Consider the following 240-nt stretch of genomic DNA (forward strand, 5'->3'; position numbering starts at 1 on the left):
CCACCGAGCTGCTGATCCGCAAGCTGCCGTTCCAGCGGCTGGTGCGCGAGATCGCGCAGGACTTCAAGACCGACCTGCGCTTCCAGAGCTCGGCCGTCATGGCCCTGCAGGAGGCGTGCGAGGCCTACCTGGTGGGGCTCTTCGAGGACACCAACCTGTGCGCCATCCACGCCAAGCGCGTCACCATCATGCCCAAGGATATCCAGCTGGCGCGCCGCATCCGCGGGGAGAGGGCGTAAA

At 66.7% G+C, this 240-nt stretch overlaps 1 protein-coding gene across 1 annotated transcript; it reads left to right on the forward strand.

Annotated features, from left to right (window-relative positions):
• Nucleotides 1–5: 5 nt before the first annotated feature.
• Nucleotides 6–239, forward strand: LOC145719075 (histone H3.1-like; the record flags this gene model as incomplete). The annotated part of the gene is made up of 1 exon (XM_081810599.1): nucleotides 6–239. A coding segment is annotated over one exon (234 nt), but the record flags the coding sequence as incomplete, so codon positions are not given.
• Nucleotide 240: the final 1 nt, after the last annotated feature.

Source organism: Leptonychotes weddellii, unplaced genomic scaffold (assembly GCF_054177405.1).
Source record: "Leptonychotes weddellii isolate Sample4059 unplaced genomic scaffold, ASM5417740v2 HiC_scaffold_298136, whole genome shotgun sequence".
NCBI lineage: Eukaryota > Metazoa > Chordata > Mammalia > Carnivora > Phocidae > Leptonychotes > Leptonychotes weddellii.